The sequence below is a fragment of the Pipistrellus kuhlii genome, unplaced genomic scaffold (assembly GCF_014108245.1).
Source record: "Pipistrellus kuhlii isolate mPipKuh1 unplaced genomic scaffold, mPipKuh1.p scaffold_m20_p_18, whole genome shotgun sequence".
NCBI lineage: Eukaryota > Metazoa > Chordata > Mammalia > Chiroptera > Vespertilionidae > Pipistrellus > Pipistrellus kuhlii.
Window position 1 is genome coordinate 5,059,077 of NW_023425493.1, and position 21,075 is coordinate 5,080,151.

Genomic DNA, 21,075 nt, shown 5'->3' on the forward strand with positions numbered 1-21,075 from the left:
GAAGTCTCTTAAATAGCTTTGTTCCCCCACCCTGATGCGCATAAACATGCAGGTGCAGGCTCAGGGAACCTAGCATATTAGCATCCAGCTAAGGACTCTGGCTGGTTTGGCTCAGTGGGTAGAGCGCGGGCCTGCAAACTGAAAGTTTGATTCTGGTCAAGGGCACATGTTCGGCTTGCTAGCTTGATGGGGGGAAGAGGGTTGTGCAGGAGGCAGCCACTCAATGATTCTCTCTCATCATTGATGTTTCTATCTCCCTCTCTGAAATCAATAAAAATATTTTTTTTAAAAACGACTCCAAACTCTGACCAGGGTTTCACTCCAGCCGCCTAACTTCTCTGGACCGTTTATTCCTGTGAAATGGGCCTACCTCCTCGCATTACTGGGACAGAATGCCTGGCACTCAGTGCTGGTTGATAAATGATGCTATTGCTTCAGGCATTCATAACAAAGGCATGAACATTTCTTTCCCACATTTAATCTCAGCCCTCCATTCTTGATTTGGGGGCTAGAGGTGACACTTGATTCTGGGGACATTTAAAATTCCAGCCAGTGAAGCCATATAACTCAGTAACACTGCGGATAGTCTCGGAGCCCCAGCCTGAGCGTGTGTCCTGCCTTTAGCCCTTGGGTTTTACCCTGGGAGAAGTCTCCTGGCAAGACTGATTCCTCTTTTCCTAGAGGACTTTTTTTTTTTTCTTTCTTTTTCTTTTTTTTTTTCCAAATTCCTTCTTCTTGAAAATTTTTGAACAGCTGCGTCTGAGGATTTATAATAAATTCCATGTTAAACAGATTTAAGTTCCCTTTTATTCACGGACTTGGGGAGTGTCCTACCTCATCTCTCCATATATATATATATATATATATATATATATATATATATATATATATATATTAATGCAGGTGTATATGGGGCTGTTTTTCCCAAACTCCTGAAGTTCTCTTTTGTCAACAGGCTTAGTGTAACTACTGAAAAAGGATAGATCAGTATTATCTGTTTGAAAAGAAAAAGTGCCAATTGAAATGAGACTCCTCTCTTCTGCCTTCTTCGTCTTCTGCACTGATCTACACGCTGGCACCTGGACGGTCTTCAGTGAACACGGACACTGGCACACCAGTGCTCACAGAGCATCGGCAGCTGCCCACTTCTATCACCCGCTGGCCCTGTTCGGGCGGAAGGAGCTTTAGTGGATGTTTTGCATTAAGAACAAAAGCATGGCTGTATCGTTGTGCCGAATGTTGGGGACAGGGAGGAGGGCATATGGTCCGATGGGAAGCCAATTGGATTTCCGCGTCGAGTCTGTGCCTTTAGGGTCAAGTCCAAAGTGGTAGGTCTCAGTTGCCCTGCCTGTAAAATGGGTGAATCATACCCGTGTCCTCACTGTACAGATATTTTAGGGGGAGAAATGAAGTCATACAATTGAGAGTACTTTATATATATTTTTTGATAGATAGAAAAAAAGGTGTGTATGTGTGTGCTGGGGGGTGGGATCGTGGGCTACTAAATCCATTTCATGCCAGTATTTTCACTGGGGCCCAAAGAATATGATCCAACAAGTGCAATTAAAAACGTATGAGCCCGTCTCTGTGCTACCTGTTGTGGGGTATATGGAGGAATCATATGACATGGTCTGTACCTTTAAAGAATTTACAATCTACCCAGGTTGCTCAACTAACACATGAAACATTCATGTGTGTTACTGACTGACGGTAGGTTCGTAGCGGTGGTTCCCCACCCCATCCTCCTCTATTCCGCAGTGAAAGGGTAACGCGGTGATGTGACACAGGGCCAATGGGTGGGTGGGTCCCTTTCTGACCAGCACCACTGCTGACCTCTGACCTCTCCCTTTCCATCTTCGGGGGAGCACAGGGTCTCACAGACTCCTCACCGCTGTCTGCACACGCACTCAGGAGCCAAGGCCTGGTGCCTGTGTCCTGGGCTTGGGGAGATGCCCGTGCATTCACTGGGGCCTCCTCTCCTGCTCACTTTTTAAAAATATATATTTCATTGATTTTTTACAGAGAGGAAGGGAGAGGGATAGAGAGCTAGAAACATCAATGAGAGAGAAACATTGATCAGCTGCCTCCTGCACACCCCCTACTAGGGATATGCCTGCAATCAAGGTACATGCCCTTGACCGGAATTGAACCTGGGACCCTTCAGTCTGCAGACCGAGGCTCTATCCACTGAGCCAAACCAGTTTAGGCTCCTGCTCACTTTTGATGCGGCCCTTCACCTACAGTCCTGGGGGCACCCGTTCCTGATGCTTCTTCACCCGCTCCTGCCCACGCCTTTGCTTACAAACGCCATCACAGCTTCTGTCGCTGTAGCAGCTGCTCTGGGGTGGCCCTAGTGGGGGACATGAGGGCTGCTGCTGTCCCCACCCATCATGCTCTGGGCAAAGAGGCCACCTCTCTTCCCCCTCCCACTAGAGGAAAAAGGGTGCGAGTGTGCCCCTTCCAATACCTGCATTTACATCAAACAGACTAGAACTGACGCAAGGAGCTCACCTTGTCCCACTGTGCCTCATTCGGAGCCCCCCATCCTCCCGCCTTCCTGGTGGAGGGCCAGTTTTGTCGTTGCATGTCTGGCAGGCAGGGTCCAGCCTCAGACCCCCGTGTCCGGCTGGCGGATTCAGGTTCTCTCCTTTTCTGGGACTGCCAAGGAAGGCAGATGAGGATGCGGTGCTCACTTTCCCAGCCTCGCCCACCTCTAGAGCAATGGTACGCTCTGCCCAGTCAACCTTGCGTGACCCGTTAATGGCGTGCAAAGGAAGGGGCCCCGCTCTGGGGAGGACAGGGCAGTGGTGGCACCCGGATCCACAGGCAGGAGCAGCCGTGCTTCTGGTGAAGCACCCACTGCCCGCGGTGGTGCTGGGGGAGCCAGCCCGGTCTGTGCCCGGGAGCGGGGGCGGTAAGGCCGCATGGACACGGTCATGGCATTGTTTCTGGCTGCACGCCCTTCAGGCTGGTTCCAGAGCCTCCCGCAGCGTCTGTGAGCGCCCTGACAGGACACCTCCTTGACAGGCAACAGACAAACAAACAAATGCATTCCTTTGCTGCTTACATCGGCCAAATTCGGTTTCTGTTGCTGGAGAATTGGGACTGACACAGCCCCTCCTTCCATCTGATGGTTCGATTTCCACGTAGTCTTTATTGATTGAGTGTCTCAGACTTCTGAGGACACAAATGTTTGCTTTTTTTTTTAATCCTCACCGAGGCTATGTGTTTTTAAATTGATTTAGAGAGAGAGAGAGAGAGAGAGAGAGAGAGAGAGAGAGAGAGAGATCCGTGGGTTGCCTCCCAGACGTGCCCCAACCAGGAATCAGACCCACAACCCAGGAACCAGGGATGGAACCCACAACCTGGGATCAAACCCACCACCCTTTGGGACAACATTCCAGCCAATGAGCCACCCGGCCAGGGTGTTTCCATATTAAGGTGCCAGCTGTGAGGAGGGCCAGGAAGCACCACCTGACACTCGCTCCAGGCTGAAGTCATCAGGGATGTTGCCATAATGAGGCCCAGGCTGATACTGACTCACCTGTCCCCCTCTCACCCGCCGCCCCGGGCTTGTAGCTGGCTGTGCCCTGGAACCTGACCGCATAGCTTTGTTCCACTTTGGGATTTGGGTTTTGCCGCATCTTCCTTGAAGCAGCTTTCCCCACCCCTTCTTGTGCAAACAGCATTGCTGGCGCTGGCGTCTGAACCCGGGTCACCTCGGAACTGCCGGCTACGCCATTCGGCTGCTATTGGCCCGGCCTGCCCCTAGCGGCTTATTTTGCTCAGACCCAGGGCTCCGAGTGACACCCGTGGAGCAGGCGTGGGGATTATGGGGATAGGTCATTAGGGGTGGTCAAAGTGAACCCCACTGCTTCCGAATGTTTTTGCTTATGTAGGCCTCATTATCTCCTCCTGGGACTCTGACCCACTTCCTGTCATTACTTCTGGAACTGGGTCAAGTGTAATTCTTTCTAAGTGCGGCTGGCAACCTGGACACGTAAGTGGGGACGGCGCAGTCATGGCTGTCTGCGATTTTGGTGGGAGCCCTGCGTGCCTGGGCAGGGTCTTCTGGGTTCCTTTGTCCATTTCACCGTCTCTATCCTAGTTCCCCCCACCCCCCGTTTCTGCTCCCTGGACTACATGGGAAGCCAAGCACTTGGTCGGTGTCGGTGTCAGTCCTGCTTGAACCCCATGTGGCTCTGTCCCCAGGGCAGGCCTGGCTTCCAGGAAGGATGGCTGCTCTGGGAACGCGGGCTGCCATGGGGTTGAGCAATGTGTTTGCTTCCACTGGGCACAAGGCGGTGGCCGGGGTCACCCAAAGGCTCAGCTGGTGGCAGGTACTCCCCTCAGTCTGTCCGAGGCCGAGGACTTTCTGGGGGAGGTCTACACAGGACACGGAGTCCCCTGATGATACACTGCAGCTGCGGATCCTGTACCCCAGAGCTCAGCGGGATGAATGGCCGAGGGAATGAATTAAAAAGTGGCTCCCAGCTCCCAGGGAGAAGGTGCTTCGGGCTGTTTTGGCAGCTTTGCCCTCAGCATTCCTTCCTCTTCAGAAAGAACGAAGAGACACTTTGTTCCTGTGCTTCCTTTGGCACCTACATCAAACTGTGTCATGGGTTCAAAGCAACTGTTTTTTAAGCGGCTAAAGCAAAATGCATGCTAGTTATTATTCTTTCCACCAAAACTCCATCGCAAGGACCTTGAGAGCTCTATGTTCATTCTTTTTAAAATTTATTTATTAAATATATATTTTTTTGTTGATTTTAGAAAGGAAAGGAGCGGGAGAGAGAGAGAAACATCAATGGTGAGAGAGTATCATTGATTGGCTGCGTCCTGCACGCCCCCCACTGGGGATTGAGCCCACAACCCCAAGCATGTGCCTTTGGCGGGAATCAAACCCAGAACCATTTGGTCTGCAGAACGACACTCTATTCCTTGAGCCAAACCAGCCAGGACTCTACGTTCATGCCTTCATATCCTAAAGGTACCAGCTGGGGACACGCTGGCTGGCTCAGGGATTTGCAGAGAGCAGAAACGTGTGGAGCGTTTGAGCTGCGCTCAGAGAGGGAAAAGACCACGGCTCGCCTCCTCTCAACCATCCAGGGCTCTGCCTGTCCTTTCGTGGCTTAAGGAAGAGCAGCTGGGGAATTTGGATGAGAAGACACTGTATTTTCATTTCCACACAGCTACCTGCAAATTAGCATCCCTATCCACTCTGAAGGAAACAGACCACAGCGGTATCAGGGGTACCTGAGGCTTCTCCACCAACTGAAATCACACTAGTGACTGGAAATACTTAGAAACGCCGTTCATGCTCACCAGCACTTCACAGGGATGATGGCTAATTAGTTATTTAGTTCATTAATAAAAATATACACGATGTAAACATTTATGTATTTTATAACTATTTAAATGTAATTGGTTTTTATTTATTTAATGTTTTATTGATTTCAAAAAAAGAAAGAGGGAGAGAGAGAGAGAGAGAGAGAGAGAGAGAGAGAGAGAGAGAGGGAGAGAGAAAGAGAGAGAGGAGAAAGAGAGAGAGAGAAACATTGATGTGAGAGAACCATTGCCTCCTACATGCACCCCAACTGGGGACTGAACCAGAAATCTGGGTATGGGCCCTGACCCAGAATCCAACCAGTGACCTTTTAGTGCACTGGGTGATGCTCAAGAAATTGAGCCACACTGGCGGGTCAAAGGTAACTGGTTTCTTTTGTAAAAACGATATTCTTTTACGCCTTTAAAAACATTCTGAGAAGAGGTTGGCTTCACCAGACTGCCAAAGAGGTTCACTGCATACAAGGTCACGACCCTGCTTACACTCTGCCTTCTGGGGTCTTGATTTTTGGTCAGAGTCTAGTGGGGCTGGGCGTAATCAGAGCAGGCTTGGGAGAAGGTGGGAGCAAACTGAAGCCTTTTTAACTTTTCTGAGAGCCTCTGGCCGTGCGAAGGAAGATGCTTCCCCCTAGCGGTTGGAATGTAGAACTGTGAGGCTGAGAACAGCACAGGCCCTTGGACAGCGGGTTGGGGATATTGGTAAAATTTCTTGGTACTTGTGTCTGAAAGGAGAGAACAAAGGCAACAGGTGGTTTTACCCCTGCCTCCAACTCCAGCTGCATCGATTAAACTTCTCTTCCCTGGTCCCTGTGCTCCACCCATTTTCTCTGTCTCTCAGTGCCTCGAAGCCTCGGCCTGCACTAGGGTGCTAACCCATGCTCTCACCTCTGCTGGACTGCCCGGCCCCCCGCCCCCAGCACCTCCTCTGGATAACTACACTCTCCCTCCATATCTGACCTCAACCCCTGACCCTCCAGGCCAGGCCAGGCCAGGCTCCTTGACAATCCTTGTGTAGATCTGTGCTGTTCTCCTTGGGGTGGGTTTTTGTTCATCGTTTATCACTGCCCTGGGGCAGGGCTGTTGGCTCTCTGCCGTGTCCCCAGTGCCTGCCCACGGGCACGCAGCAAGCACTTGCTAATGAAGAGTGGCTGCGAGTTGGAAATTTCATAAAGAGACGGTGAATGCCAGCAGAATGGATTTAGGTCTACAAGAAATCAGATCAGATGGCCTCCCTCCGCCGTGACACCCCGTGACTGCCAAGCCTCTACGCACTCCCAGGGGGTCCTGCTTTCACCAGTAACAGGGTTCCCCAGGATCACACAGTGGAAACGGGGTAGCAAGACTGACAGGCCAGCCGAAGCCGGTTTGGCTCAGTGGATAGCACATGTGTCAAACACAAGGCCCGCGGGCCAAATCCGTCCTGCCAGGCCTTGCAATGTGGCCCGCACCGCGCTGTCATCACTGCACTCCGCTGCGTTTCCATCACAATGACAGTTTATGACTGTTCAGTAAACCATTTGGCCCGCGATTTAGGCTGGATTTTAGATTTTGGCCCCTTCTCTGATTGAGTTCGACACCCCTAGGATAGAGCGTTGACCTGCAGACTGAAGGGTCCCGGGTTCGATTCCGGCCAAGGGCATGTACCTTGGTTGCGGGCACATACCCAGTAGGGGGTGTGCAAGAGGCAGCTGATCGATGTTTCTCTCTCAGTTTCTCTCTCATCAGTGTTTCTAGCTTTCTATCCCTCTCCCTTCATCTCTGTAAAAACTCAATAATATATATTAAAAAAAAAAAAAAAAAAAAAAAAAAAAAAAAGACTGACAGGCCAGGAAGACAGATGGCCCAGGGGTCAAATCCTAGCCTTGATGCTTCCTTCCTGGGTGACTCAGCCACTTTGTGCCTCAGTTTCCTCATCTGTAAAATAGTGAAAGTAACAGTACCGAGGGCACAGGGAGGTTAGGACGCTAACGAGGTACCTAGGAAAGCACCCAGCACCTAGCAAGTACTGATCAGATGGCGCCTAAAGGAAAAGAGCCCAACGAGCCCGGGCCGGTCAGTCCACCCTCCCTCCCCTCGGGAGAGGCACTGGATGCAGCCGGGAGGCAGCCCTGCAGCAGGCCTGGGTGCGGCTCCCGTTCGGCCCCGGCTCTGTCTCGGTTGTGATATTCATGGGAGCCGCCAAGTAGCAACATATAGAAGCAGAGCCCTGGTCGAGTGGCTCAGTGGACTGGAGCAACATCCCCACATTGTGGGGTCTGCACCAAAGGGTTGCGGTTTGCTTCTGGGTCAGGGCACATACCTGGGTGGGGGGTTCGATCCCTGGTTGGGGTGCGTCAACCTATTGGTGTTTCCCTCTTTTCCTTCCTCCCTCTCCGATCCCTAAACATCCGGGGGTGAGATTTTTTTTAAAGAAGTAGAGGCAGGGGACTCTCTCACCGCTGGGCTGCATCCCTGCCTGTGCCCAGGCCTTCGCCTCCCGAGGATGCGCTGAGCTGCTGCCCCTGCAGAGAGGCCTGACGGTCTCCTTCTGGTCTTCATACACTCCCCTCCCTGCCCAGGTCTCACTCCAGAGGTTTATAACCAAAGTGGTGGACTCTGGCTTCCGGTGGAGTTATACCATTGGTAACATACTTGGCACAGAATATATGAATGCTCAGTAAATACCAGTTATTTCTCTGTTAGGAAACTGTGGGTTGTCCCAAAAGTCGCAATCCTACCCTGCCCTCTTAACTTTATAACATTTGCTAAGCACCTAGCACAACCTCTGGCACTTCCAGGCTTTCAGGAAATGTGTGTGTGTGTGTGTGTGTGTGTGTGTGTGTGTGTGTGTGTGTGTGTAGAGAGAGAGAGTGAGTGAATGAGCAAACACGGATGCTTATTTTCCTCCTCCAGGCCCAGTTGGGCTTTGCTGCGCAGACTGCACAGTTGCCGCTAGAGGGCAGGAGAGGTTAAGACAACGATACGCAGGCCCCCTGGGACCCAGAATGACTGGCTTGACAAGAGAGGCTGAAGGAAGGATAAAAAACACTAGAATGCTTGAAAAAAGCCAGTTCTTTATCTCTGGGGGCCCAATGGAAGGAAATGTGTGGCTAGAGAGACTGAAGTTAGACCTCAAGAAGAACTTCCAGCCCTGGCTGGTTTGGCTCAGTGGATAGAGTTTCAGCCTGCAGACTGAAGGGTCCCAAGTTCGATTCTGGTCAAGGACATATGCCTGGTTGTGGGCTCAATCCCCAGTAGGGGGCGTGCAGGAGGCAACCAATAAATGGTTCTCTCTCATCATTGATGTTTTTATCTCTCCCTCTCACTTCCTCTCTGAAATCTATAAAAATATATATATATATATATATATATATATATATATATATATATATATATATATATATATATTTTTTTTTTTTAAAAAGAACTTCCAATGCACAAAGTATGCTTACTAGAGATTTTATACAGATGAATTTTTTAGGCCTTTAGCTACATCTGCCCAAGCAGAATAGATGAGAAGCTGGGCTCTTCCTGCCTGAGGCTGATGTGACCCCCCCAGTAGGCCCGATCAAAGCGTCTGCCTTCAATGACTCCATTCCTGCAGATGCAGTTGTAAATACCTTTATTGGTCAGTCAGCCACCACTCATGCTGTCCCTGTAACAGGATCCTTTACAGCGGCATGATGGCGCTCACATGCAGGTGCTTTCTGAAGAGCCTGGCGGGGCCAGCCTTGCCCCTCCCACCAGAGCTCCTTGGTTGAAACGAGCTGGTTTGTTTGGCTTTTGCGGATTTCAGGGTCTGGGACCAAGCACATAATCCAAGGGTCCCTCCTTCGCTTCCTGGGGCTACCTCTCTTCCAGCCGACCCTGCCCCGGGCTTCCCAGGTGGCTCTATCCCCATGGGGGCCCCCAAGAGGAGGGCTAGGCTCCAGGCGACGTTACCTTTCAGAAACGGGGAGACTGCGAAGCTCTCCGGCCAAGATATAAAGCAACAGGCACCTTCAGGAAGGAGAGTGGAGCTCAGAGCTGCAAAAGCAGAGGGTTGGATGCTCGCTCGGCGCAGGAAGGAGCTGGCTGCCTGGCCTGGGCCTCAGCCACCGGTGGGCATCTCCAGCCAGCGCTGACCCTGCAGACCCGTGGACCCAGCACAAGGCAGCGAACCAGGTGAGCCACCACCCCCTCCTCGGGCCAGCAGGCAAGCCAGGGCTGGCTGGAGTCTGCCTCTCCATCGGGATGTAGGCCTTCGTGCTTGCTAAGAGGAGGGGCCGAACCCCCTTCCTCATCCTGGTCTCTCCTTTGAGGATAAGACCCAAGCAGGGAGCTGCTGGCCCTGCAGAGGGAGCGTGGAGCAAGATAGGACCACGGGCAGCCATCTCATCCGGCCTGTTCCGCCTGACCTTCCTCTGCTGAGGTCCCATCACCTGCTGACGCAGAGCCCCCTCCACCTCTAAGCCTGAGGCTGGTTGTCTCCTGCCATGTTGGGCCTTGAATATTGTCATCATAACGGTGGCCTTGAGCCCGGTGGCTTTCCAGGAGTGAGGTTAGGGAGGCAGAGAGGTGACTCTTGTGTCCTTCCAATCGCAGGCCGGGGGGGGGGGGGGTTGGGGGGTTGGTCCTCTGGCAGGCAGGTGCCCAGTGCCTTGGGGCTAAGGCCAGAGAGCTGTCCAGGGGGCAGGTTGAGGGGATGAGGTGGAGTTGGGAGGCAGCTGGACAGTGGTATATTCTGAGGAGCAGCGAGTGCCAGCCCAGGGAGTGGCATGACCAGCCCCCACACGCAGGAGCCGCGGGGCGCTGCTCAGAGCCGGGGATTGTTGGGAAAATAGCGAATGAACCGTGTGCCCAGGCAACTGTGAGAGTTCATGATGCCAGGCCCTCGGGAAGAAGCTAAGGGTAGTGAGATTTCCTGACCCTGGGACTGCCGGGAATTGCTCCCTCTGCCGCCACCCCTGTCCTGGGAAGGGGAGCTTGGGCCCTGCACCTCCGCCGCCTGTGCCCTGACCCACCTGACCCTGCCTACAGGGAAGAAGATATCAGGGGAGCCCCTGGAGTTCTGTCGCCTGGTCTGTCCTAGACCTTCCAGCAAAAGCCAAACCAAACCATCAAGCCAAATGCGGTGGGCGTGGGGCTCGGCCCCGCGTAGGGCGGGCCGGGCGGGGCCGCTCAGATCTCGATGAGGCTGGCCTGGCGCAGGCACAGGGGCGCGTCCTCGGGCATGGCGCTCCGCTGGATCTCGTTCCCGTCCAGGCGCAGCACCTGCAGCTTCGAGAAGTTGACGACGTCCACCACGGTGCAGAAGCTGCTGATGGAGAACTCTGCGGGCACAAGAGGGGCGGAGGTGGGCGGGGGGAGCCCGGATCAGGGTCCCGAATCCACAGCCAGGCTGGCCCAAGCCGGAGTTCTAGAGTTGGAGTCATACCGACTCCTACCACTAGGGGGCGCAAAAGTGGAACCTCAGCTGTGTCTGGCTCAGCTGGGCTCCAGCTCAAACCCACCCCCCAGCCTGGACAGCACTCTGCAGACACTGGAATGCCCTGGAGTGTTCTTCCAACCAGGACCTGGCCCTTCCCATGTGCGTGCAGAAGGGGGAAGCAGAGGAAAGCAAAGACCAGGCCTGGCAGCGAGCGTTATGGATAGCATTTGGGAGGGCTTGTCTCAATTGCTCTCAGATGAGAGACAAGGGAAATGGAGGGACTCAGAGCTGAAATAGCTCCTGCCACTTTGCACACAGAGAAAGTGGCAGGAAATTAACGTGGGAGCTCCGGGGCAGAGAGACCACCTCTGCAGGCCAGGCTCCGGGGGGCTGTGCCCCTCCATTCCCAGCACCGCTCGGGGTGAGCAAGGCGCTGAGGCTCAAGGTCACACAGAGTCAGATGAGCCAGGCCGCCAAGAGCCCCAGGAGCCAAGTACACAGTGCCCCTGCCTCCTGCATTTCATATGATTGTGGTTTATCTCTTTCTTTTAAATCCCCGAAGAATTCCCCGCTTTCGAAGCTTTCCCCCCAAGCCACGTAATCCCTAATGGATGCGATAGTTCTGTTTGATTTTAACGAACTCTTCTGCAGCTTTTCACACCCTCTTCCCTCTGATTGTCCTCTGAGGCACATCAGCCGCCTCTGTCCAGGGTCTACGGGTCAGGAACTTGAGAGGAGACAAACTAGAACTCAGTTAAAAACCCAGCAGGGACAGCAGAAGTCGCCTCCGAAAGCTCTGAGGCCCCTAAGGGCTTGAGGAAGATGCTCATGTGAGTGTCCATCTGGGTCGGGTCTCAAGGGCAGGGTCCACATGGTACATCTCCAAGGCTGGAACCCCAGGCTGAGCCAGGGTGAGGTTCGCTTTGTGTCCACCGGAGGCGCTCTCGGCTGGCCGCGATGGTCAGGAGCTCTGCAGGCCTGAAGCTGGGCAGCAGGAGTGGGAGGCAGGCTTTCTGACTCCCCAGGGGTGATGGTGGAGGGCATTGTTGGGGTGAAATGAAGGTTGCTAAGGAAGACAGTACAGAGAGCTCACGGGCTGAGGGAGAACAGGTTTTTAAGTGAATACAATCAATTGGTTTCCGTCTCTGTTAAGAACTCATCAAGAGGAGGAAAGGTGAGGCTGCTGCCAATGTGAAGGGAAGATGGAAAATCCAGCCCCAAGGCCTAAGGAGGGGAGGGGAGGAATGCCCTTTTCCAGAGTGCACTAGGGTGGGAGAGGAAATCTGAAATGCTTTGGGATGCTTCCTTTCTGGTCCTGGGGAATGGGTCCATGGCCTCAGGGTGGCCAGGCTGCGGGCAGAGCAAAGGCCAGGGGCTGCGTCTGTGGTGTCTGCATGGCAGCAGCAGGCGGGGTGAGCTGGGGAGGTGCAGGGTGGCACAGAGTGAGTATCTGATCCTATTTGGGACTGTGCTGGAGGTCCCAGGATAGAATCTGTACCCCTGTCCAAACCCTGGCTCCCAGGTCTGCACACGTAAATATGGGGGCCCCGAAGGCTGTGGGCACATGGTGTGTAAACTGCCTACATGTTGGGTACCCTGAGCCCCCTGTGCTCCTTCCCCAAGCTCACTCATTGCACAGGGCTCTTCTGCTTGGGGACTCTGAGGACACTCTCCAGCCCAGATTGAAAGCTGACATAAGTCTTTCCAAGTCCCTGCTGCTGGACCCGCCCTGCTCCACTGGATCCCAGAGCTGCTGAGTACAGTCCGAGCTGTGTTCCCTGCCGCTGCCAGGCTGGAAAAAATGAGGGCCCTGCTAGTGGAAGAAGGAGGGGGGGGGGGGGATGTCCCCTGCACACCCTTTAGTTCCTGCCCGTCTTCTGGGTCCTCCCTGGGGGGTGGGGGGTTTGCTTCAATCCTGCCCGCACCCCCGCCCCTGCTGGGGGCCCTTTCTGTCATTCGCCTGAGGAGAGGGGCTAAGCTGGGGCTCTGCCTTCCCTGCCCATGATCTGCCTCCTCTTATTCTCAGCCGGACGCCCAGCTCCAGGCCCCTTGGACCACGAAAGGAGGGGCTCAGGGTGCAATGCTACACAGCCTGGGTGACACCGAGAGGCTGCTTTTCTTCCCTGCCTCAGTTTCCCCATCTTTGTACTGCAAAAAAGTAAAACAAAGCAAAAACGATGCCTGTTAATGTCAAAGTGGCAAAAAAAAAAAAAAAAGAAGAAGAAGAAAATCTAATAACAGTGATGGTGCATCGCTTTCCCAATAATGTGCCAGGCCCATTAATTTACTGATTAAGAAAAATAAGGAATTGCTGTTTGTCTAAAGCACATGTGTCAAACACAAGGCCCGCGGGCCAAATCCGTCCCTCCAGGCCTTGCAATGTGGCCCGCACCGCGCTGTCATCACTGCACTCCGCTGCGTTTCCATCACAATGACAGTTTATGACTGTTCAGTAAACCATTCGGCCCGCGATTTAGGCTGGATTTTAGATTTTGGCCCCTTCTCTGATTGAGTTTGACACCCCTAGTCTAAAGAGAGGAGTAGGGGAGAAACTAATAAGGAGACAAAGAGGATTTGGCTTAAATTGTACAAGAAGGGATGTGGGGTAGACACTGAAAAATGTTATTATTATTATTTTTTTAAATCTTCACCCAAGGAGTGAGGATATTTCCCCATTGATTTTCAGAGAGAGTGGAGGGGAGGAAAAGGAAGGGGGAGAAAGAGAGAGGAACATTGATGTGAGAAAGACACATTGATCCTCCACGGGCCCCGACCAGGGGCAGGGATCGAACCTGCAACCCAGGTAGGTGCCCTTGACCGGGAATCAAACCCAAGACCTTCTGATGCACAGGCCAATGCTCCAACCACTGAGCAACGTCAGCCAGGGCAGAAGGGTTTTAGGTTTTTTGGTTTAAGGAGAACTTTCTTGTGAGACCTTAGGACACTTTATCAGAGTTTTAGGAAGGGAGGGGCCACCTAACATTTGAGCAGCAAACATGTTCTGCACGAGGGCAGGGTGGTAACAGATGCTGGGAGGAAGCCATTTCCACCCCACGTTTTTCTGATCATATAGTTTGGCAGTAACAAATGGGTCCTCTCCCATGACAGATGCTCTTTGCTGTCATAGTTTCACGGTCAAACTCCGATGGAGCACAATATACACAATATTGTACATGCCATTTCCGATGTGATAGTCTTCCTGAGTTCAGAATGGGTGTCAGGTAGGGAGTGGTGACTTCTGGGAGGGGTGATGGAGAGCGAGTGGTAAATGTCAATGATGGACAACTGCGGGTAAATGTCAAACCCTTTGTGGCATGCAACATCTTAGAGACACCTGAGAGAACTGCCCCCTCGGAATTAGAAAGACATTGAAGACAAAACTGGCCAAAACCAGTTTGGCTCGGTGGATAGAGCGTCAGCCTGTGGACTGAAAGGTCAAGGGCATGTACCTTAGTTGCCGGCACATCCCCGGTAGGGGTTGTGCAAGAGGTAGCTGATCAGTGATTCTCTCTCATCGATGTTTTTAACCCTCTAACCCTCTCTCTTCCTCTCTGTAAAAAATTAATAAAATATATACATTAAAAAATGACAAAACCGTTTGCAGTGCACACAATGGTGTCTTACATTCAAACTAGAGGACCAGACACCTCATCAGCTTTCTTTTGTTGTTATTGTTGTTAATCCTCGCCTGAGGATATTTTCCCATTGATTTTTAGAGAGAAGTGGAAGAGAGAGAGAAAGACAGAAATATCGACATGAGAGAAACACATCGATTCTTCTGCATGCGCCCCAACCAGGGCTGGGCCAGGGAGGAACCTGCAACCAAGGCACATGCCCTTGATCAGAATCGAACCCAGAACCCTTTGGTCCGAAGCCTGACACTCTATCCACTGAGCCGGACCAGCTAGGGCCCTCATCAGCTTTCTAGTCCCACTGCCAGCCTCTGGGGCTGGTGCCTCGCTCACTTGGAGGGCTGTCCAGCTCGTTAACGTCTCACCAAATGACTGATCAGTTCCCTGAGCTCAGGGAGAAAGAGGATCAAGAGGCATGGGTGATTACTCAGCCCTGTAGGTGCTCTTTGCTCTCTGCAGGCTCTGCTTCAAAGCCCTTTGTTAGTGAATCTTTCTTTCCTCAGGGAGAGGGCGCTTGGCTGACAGAGGAAGGGAGGTTAAATGCTGGCTCTGGACCCTCCGGGTAGGATTAAGACATCAGAGGCCCAGAGCCATGTAAGCACAGCCTGAACCAAGATTCTGAGTAGGAGCTGACAAGCAACCAGGTAATCCAATCTGCAGGAAGCTTTGGGTCCCAGAGGCAGCTCTTTGGGTTCCTTTAGGCATTTGCAGGGAAGCGCTTGGGAAACGGGAAGCCCAAGATCCTCGCCCATCACCTCAGGGCTTTGTGGTGGTCAGGCTCCGGCTATTCCAGGGGGACCCTCGCCCTGCCTCCAGGGACTCCTTGAACTCCAGGGAGAACTGACTCGAACAAACACTGCATTCAGCTCTGAGCGGCTGCACATTCTTGTCCACCAGCTGTTAGGTTTGAAAAGCAAATAATCACCCAAGCTCAAGACCAGGCTTTAGAGGCAGGAGTAGACGGTGTGGGAACAGAGGGCTCACCCTCTTCTGGGCCAGTGAGTAGGTGCAGATGCCATGGTTTCTTAGCCATCTTTTCCGGCTCCCTTCCTCCCCCTCCCAGGATGGATTATACAAACTCAACTTCAATCCCTTCTCTCTAAGAACTGCCACTCCCAACCCTTTTCAGACTCAAATCTCACTGCGCCTCAATCCATGACCCCTTCCTCTCAGACACACGCATTTCCTGACTGTCCCCTGCAGGTGACCTACTTAATGACCGGTTCCTTTGTTGGTGGCAATTTGTCTTCCCAGAATGGCGTTGCCCTGAGTTCCTCTAGCCCATGCCTACTTATCTCTCAGGTCCTGGATTGAAATTTACGTCTGGGAAGTCTTCTTACCAACCCACTGGCCACTACACGTTACTAACCCCGCTGTTTGTGTAAGGCTGGGTCTCAGACTGCTTTCTCTGTGCTCTCTAGGGACTCTACTGCTATGTCTCTTGTGTTGCCACCTGCACTCAGAATAGGGTCTTCCCAGTGACGTAGACGGCTGCTCCCACGCCCCTCTGCCAAGGTCTCACCATTGATCCTGTTGCCTTGGAGGTAGAGGTTCTCCAGGTTGGTGTTGACGGGGGGGATCTTCTGCAGTTGGTTGTAGGAGAGGTCGAGCTCCAGGATGCTGCTGGAGTTGAAGGTGTTGGAGGACAGGCCATTGTTGGTGAGGCTGTTGTGGGACAACCGCACGTACAACAGTTTGGGGGACCCCCGGAAGTAGCTGTCGGGGACAGAGTAGACGTTGTTGTGCTCCAGATACAGCTGCTCGAGGGCCGAGGGCAGGCCATCCGGCACCCTCCGGAGGTGGTTGTAGCTCATGTCCAGCAGGATCAGCGACCGGAGGCCCCTCATCGCACTGCCCACTTCCTGGATCTCGTTGTGCTGAAGGTACAAGGCCGTGAGGTTCTCCAGCCCCTCCAGAGCATTGTTGGGGACCCGGGAGATCTGGTTGTGGTCCAGGTGGAGCTCCCGCAGGGATCGAGGCAGCGGGCCGGGCATCCGGGTCAGGTTGTTGTGGTCCAGGTACAGCCTCTCCAGGTGCCTCAGCTTCGAGAAGACCTTCCTGCCCACCTTGTCGCTGGTGATCTGGTTGCCATGGAGAGCGATCCAGAGCAGCCCGGTGGCGTTGTCGAAGACCCCTTCCTGGATGGAGGAGATCTGGTTGTTCTGGAAGTAGACGTACTTCATGCGGGAGGGGACGAAGGGCAGGTACTTCAGGTTGCGGTTGTCACAGTACATGGCCGTGGGGAAGTTCGGTGGGCAGTCACACTCCTGGGGGCAGTCTCGCGGATCGGGCGGTGGGGGTGGAGAGCCGTAGGCGTAGGCCGGCCCCTCCTCCACGCCGTAGGGATAAGGCTCATAGGGCTCGTAAGGGTACGGTTCGTAGGGATCGTAGTAGGTGGACTGCTGGCTGCGGAGGTAATGGAACCACCAGTGGGGATCGTCATCATACTGGGCCCGGGAGAGGGAGCAGAGCCCTGCCAGCAGCAGGACAGAGGCCCACTGCATGTTGTCTCTGCAAGAGGGGGAGAGAGAGAACAGAGCGAGCAGACGTGAGTGAGACTCCAGGGAGTGAGTGGGTGAGGCTCGGGCTTCGAGCAGATCCGGTTTAGTGCCAAACACCTGAACATAGGAGCCTTGCTCTCCCTTCCTGCATGCCTCCTCCCAGCTGGACCTCGGCTGTCTGAGCGGAGCTGATGCATTCCCCCCGGGGCCCAGAGGCACAGAAGCAGAGTCTTTGAGATGAGAAAACACTTGAATGGGGTGCTGCATTTTTGTGGAGGGGCAGATCCATGGCAACCCGAAGGCTCTGTTGTGGCAGCTGGAGAGCCCATAGCGAGCCCCGTGGGGTGAGCCTCTTCGGGCCTGAATTTACATCCAACGTGGACTCCCCGGGGAAATACTCATTTCCCAAAGTCCAAGGAAAAGGCCCCGTGGCCCTTTTCATGTCTCTGGGAAACCTCCAGCGGCGGCTGCAGACCTCCAAGGGGAAGGTCTGAATTACCGCTGAGAGGTCCTCTGCCTTGGGCAGGCTGAGGTTTCTGATTTTGAGTCTTTGGGCTGCCCTGCAGAGTGCCAGCTTCTAGGACAGTCTGCTGGGTGAGAATGCTCTTGAGTTAGCAGCGCGTGGCTCCCCATGCCACTTGGCAGGCGCCGGCGCCCAGGAATGGCACTTGTCTCCCAGAGCGGCTGGGGGCAGGGAGTCTCAGCCAGCCCACCTGCTGTCCTCGGTGATGTCTAGGAAAGTATTAGTGCGCTTCGTGCTCCCCCACGGACATGACGCAAGGGCCATGTGCGGCCAGGAGCCGTGCAGTGAGGGCCGGCACAGAAGGGAATAGGAACTGGAGACTTTCACGTGTGCCCAAGGGCACGTGGCTTTAGAATGGGGTTCTGGCACCCCCTCGCCCCCCGCCATCCCCTGTGGAGACATCTGGATTATCAGGCTCCATATCGAGGCCCCCACACTGGCATCAGCCTGTTGCCTTTGAACTTTTACATGCCAGAGAGATGAGAACAGGCAGGCCTGGGGATAAATGTAGGTTTGGTGTTACCTGAGGGGGAAGCTGAAGGATGAGGGGTCAGGGGGTAACGTATCAGCCCTGAGCACCCTACTCTGACTACCTATAGGCAAAGTGCTGCACAGCTCCTGTGAGCAATGGGCACCTGTGAGCAAGGGGGCACCATCCGGAGGTGTGAGTGTCATCCTTGGATGGGGAAACCTTAGACCCTTTTTGGTCTTGAAAACATCACCAATATCTCTCACCTCACTTTGAGGCCATGCTGGGGTTGGCCGCGGTGGGCAGGGGAAAGAGAGAAGTCTAAAAGCCAGCACGAACTCCAATGAGCCAATGGGAAGCACCCTGACCGTGACAATAGAGTCACTCAGTGTCCACCACCCCTCCCAGACCTCTTGGTCCCCTGAAAGCAGTTCTCTTAGGCCAGCTTCGTCCCATCAGCCTCTGGGCTGCAGAGCAGAGGCAGCCTGGCTCCCTCTCAGGCAGCCTGAAGCCTCGGACAAAGAGCCCACAGTGTTTCTGAGAAGCCAAACCCATCGCCCATGGCCTGGGCACGCTGGCTGGGGCCCGGCCCTGGCCAGGAGCGAAGATGGATGGAGCGGCCCGCTGCCAGCAGCACATTTTTCCATGCACAGCTCCGGCTGCTGCAGGACCAAGGTGGCTGTCTGGAGGCTGGCACAGTGAGCCTCTGTCTCCGTTTCTCCTTCCAGACTGGCTACGTTGGCAGACAAGAACCACCTTCCTCCCCAAGACTTAGCTGTCCAGGGGCATGCATCCTGTCCACTGGGCCTCTCCTTAGGAGCCCCGACTGCTGACAGGGTTTGGTGGGGACCTTATGCCTCTGCTTGTCCTACCCCCATCTCTTGCTGTCTGCTCTGAAATCACCCCCTAATGCTAGAGACCCTCCCCTGCTCAGGGTTTTGTGAGGGGAAGTTTCTCAGACTGCTACTCTGGGAGTGGGGGAAGCTTACTCAGGAGTTACTGCTGCCTTCTCATTTCTCCACTCTCCAGAACCACTCCTCCCTCCTGTCAGCGTGGAGGAGGTCAGACCAGAAGCCAGCCCCTCTCTGGACTGGGCCCCCCTCATAGCTCCCTGACATGGTCTCTTTCTCCCTCTTTCACCCCAGCAACATACACACACACACACACACACACACACACACACACACCACACAACACACACACACACATATATTCAGACTCAATACACAAAACCCCTCTGCCCCCCAGCAGTGTTTCGGCCCCAAAGCCCCTCTGTAGGAGAGGCTGCAGGGACACCGGGCTGGGGGGATGGCATTTATGAGTAGTAGCCGGGCAGAGCTGGCCCCCCTTTGCTTTTTCATGCCTGAGAACGGGAGGTTCCCCCCAACAATCAGAAAGGAGCTGCAGGACAAAAGTAGAATGAGGGACCCCTTCTTTCCACTTCCCCTTGGCTGTCTCCAGCATCCTGGGGGCATGGCCCAGAGAGGGAGCATGAGGAATGACTTCTCCCTGCCGCCCCCTCCTGCTCCCCAGCCCCTTTCTGTTATTTCCTTGCGGAACTACAAGTTCCTAGAACCAGCAAAACGACTGCACTTACCTGGAGCTGACGTTCAGAGTAACCACGTCCCTCTGCCTGTGCACTCTGTGGGGTGAAGGAAGTGTGTGAGAGCGAAGGAGTGAGCGTGTGCACTGAGAGTGTCCGGGCCTGAGCCAGGCCAGGGTCCCGCCCCCAAATTCCTAATCAAATATTGTGAAGAGAGGGGCTGAGGAGCCAGGATCCTGGCTTTCTGGGCTCTGCTGCGGGGGCGGAGCTCCCATCCAGCCGCGAGGAAAACCACCTTCTTTCCACTCACTGTCTTCCCGGAGCTGGCAGCTGGTTCGCTCTCTGCTGAATGAGTTAGTGGCGCCCCACAAGGTATTTGCACAGGCTCTGGGTTTTTCATTAAACCCACAGGATGGGGAGGGCAGCCTTTGGGAAGAGGCATCTTAATTAACTCTTTCAGCTGCCGGTGTCCCTCTCTCCTTCCGTCCCTCCCCCAGAGCTAGTATCCATCCTTCCCAGCACCATACGCTTTCACTTATTCTAGGGGTTCCCAACACGTGGCTTGGTGGGTTGAAAAGGGATGATATGAGAGGCTGTGAGTGAGGTGCCCGGCCTGGCACCCAGTGATGCTTACCACGTGGGAGAGAGGATTGCTCTTGTACCCATTTGACAGACGTAGACACCCTGAGCAAGGGGAAGATGAGGTCCGAGAAGCACGCAGGAGCTAGGCCAGGAAGGGACCGTCAGGCCATGGAATGGATTTATTCTAAACAAGACATGTTGTTTTTTAATCTACTCGGGAGAAGCAACAGGATCTGACTCACTTTTTCCTTTGTTTAATATTTTTTTTAATGATTTCAGAGAGGAAGGGAGAGGGAGAGATGAGAGATAGAAACATCAATGATGAGAATCATTGATTGGCTGCCTCCTGCACGCCCCCTATTGGGGATCGAGCCCGCAACCCCAGGCATGTGCCCTTGACCAGAATGGAACCTGGGACCCTTTGGTTCACAGGCCAATGCTCTATCCACTGAGCCACACCAGCTAGGGCCTGACTCAGATTTTTAAAGGCACATGGGAGAGACTGCTGGGTGGGGAAGGGAGGTGAGGGTGGAAGCCACAGACTCATGGAGAAGGGATGGCAGATTAGCCTAGAGCAGTGGGTGAAGGCTAATGTACTTTTAGATAGGGAACCGAAGGTGCACCTGCTATGAGGCATTAGGGAGGTCAAGAATGAGCCCAAATGTGCAGTGTGAGCCGCTGGGTGGGTGGGCGCTCTATCCCTGACATTGGGAAGACGGGGAGGAACAGACCTGGGCGGACACCCACAGCGTGCTGCTCTGTGCCACGTTCCCGGCGAGGCCTTCTCATGGAGATGCGCACACACAGGCTGCGAGTCTGAACTTGGAGTTTGGGGGTTGGAAGAAGACATTTGGGAACCTCGGAATTTAGATCACGTGTCCTAATTGCTCTCTTCAACTTAATGGCCTCCCATCCAAGAAACACCCCCTTTGAAAACATTTTTTAATTGTGGTAAATTCCATACAACATAAAATGTGCCCTCTTAACCACTGTAAGTGTACAATTCAGAAATGTATTTGCATTGCCATGTCACTGGTCTCCAGAACGTTTTCATTTTCTTCACACTGAAACTCTGAATTCACTAAACAAA

The 21,075-nt window shown here is 53.7% G+C and overlaps 1 protein-coding gene across 1 annotated transcript; it reads right to left on the reverse strand.

Moving 5' to 3' along the window:
• Positions 1-8,930: 8,930 nt before the first annotated feature.
• Positions 8,931-19,682, reverse strand: FMOD (fibromodulin). Its single transcript, XM_045582991.1, has 3 exons — positions 19,458-19,682; positions 15,890-16,878; positions 8,931-10,637 (listed from the first exon to the last, which is right to left on the reverse strand). The coding sequence occupies exons 2-3, from the start codon at positions 16,869-16,871 to the stop codon at positions 10,486-10,488; spliced, it is 1,134 nt and encodes a 377-aa protein (XP_045438947.1). The 5' UTR covers positions 16,872-16,878; positions 19,458-19,682; the 3' UTR covers positions 8,931-10,485.
• Positions 19,683-21,075: the final 1,393 nt, after the last annotated feature.